General features: G+C 58.3%; 1 protein-coding gene across 1 annotated transcript in view; it reads right to left on the minus strand.

The window, feature by feature from the left end:
* Positions 1-1,317, minus strand: part of POLE (polymerase (DNA directed), epsilon, catalytic subunit) — a 26,492-nt gene that overhangs the window by 18,149 nt on the left and 7,026 nt on the right. The window contains exons 18-19 of the mRNA XM_006768759.2: positions 1,131-1,277; positions 671-816 (exon numbers count right to left, since the gene is read on the minus strand). Coding sequence (XP_006768822.1) covers positions 671-816; positions 1,131-1,277 — 293 coding nt within the window. The remainder of the gene's footprint in view (positions 1-670; positions 817-1,130; positions 1,278-1,317) is intronic.

Here is a 1,317-nt window from a genome sequence, read left to right on the forward strand (position 1 = left end):
CTCTCTCTCGTCACTGACAATGAAGGTACTAAACGTGTCAACACACTTTCTAGCGACAAGGACAAGCTCCTGCGTAACCGTAATGCTGTTCCCACCCCGAGGAAACTTACCACGGACACAACATGGACGTGTCCCCTACGGGGTCTGCACAACCCCAACCCAGGAGCCAGGCCAGAACCACACGCTCAGTTCTCACGTGTCCTGATTCACCTTTAACCTAGAACCGCCCCGTGTAAGGCTGGCGTCCTGAAAGGGCTTCTGAACTCAGAGACACGCGCCAGGCTCCATTTTTATCTCTTGTGAGCTCAGGACCAGGAGGAAATACTCCATCACAGCAACAACCCGTTGGACACCTTAGCCTCGGGGGCAACTTCACCTCCTCGGACAGAGCCCAGGGCCTGGCAGGAGGACCTGGGGCAGCGAACGGGTGCACGTCTGAAGAGCAGCAACAGAGGCAGGGCTTCGCGTGGCCAGAGATCCAGGGGCTCCCATGATTCCATTCACTTACCTGATGCAGCTGACAAGCTGTGTTATAGGGATTCTCAGACAATAGAACTCGGACACCCTGACAGGCAGAGCACCAACAGCAGGCACTTGAGGATGTGTTTGCTCACCCACGACTGTCCGGCAGCACCCGGCAAGGCCCAGCATCTGAGAAAAGGAGGCCCACCTTGTGGAGACCTTTGAACTCGTAGCGCCTGTCCCGGAAGGCGCGCACCGTGTCCACATAGAAGGAGTTCTCCCGTTGGCAGATGGTGGTGAGGCGCTCCTCCACCTTGGTCACGTGGATCTTCTTGTACGCCTTCCGGCAGTAATCTGAGGCACAATGGGAGGGGGCACTGAGGCTCCACGTGGGAGACAAAGGGAGCCAGGATGCCATGGAAGCCAACCAATGCAGCTTTCTCTGCAGCTAGTTTATAACATCAAAGAAAGGCAGCCCCCATGTGAGTGGACCAAACACGCCGAGACCACAGGAAGGAGCTGAGCCCTGAGCAACGCAGGGAAACAAGGAACGGGAACCCACAGGAGAGGCTGGGTCACTGAGGCTTCAACGACCGGTCTAACTGACCGGAGGCCGTGCCGCACCAACACAGCCCCACGACGGCCCCAACGTTGTGCAGGCCCCTCACCTGCCAGCCTCCTCTTCTCATATTTCGCCTGTTCCTCGCGGGACAGCTCGTGAAAGGCCCGGGCGGGGCCGTCAGGGGTCAAGGCAGGGAACTTCTCCGACTCCAGCTGGTGTTGGATCCGATGGTACTCGCTGCGACTGGCCGGCACTGGGAAGGTGACAGGTGAGAGAAGAGTGTGAGAGACCCA

The sequence above is a fragment of the Myotis davidii genome, unplaced genomic scaffold (genome assembly GCF_000327345.1).
Source record: "Myotis davidii unplaced genomic scaffold, ASM32734v1 scaffold43, whole genome shotgun sequence".
NCBI classification, from domain to species: Eukaryota; Metazoa; Chordata; class Mammalia; order Chiroptera; family Vespertilionidae; genus Myotis; species Myotis davidii.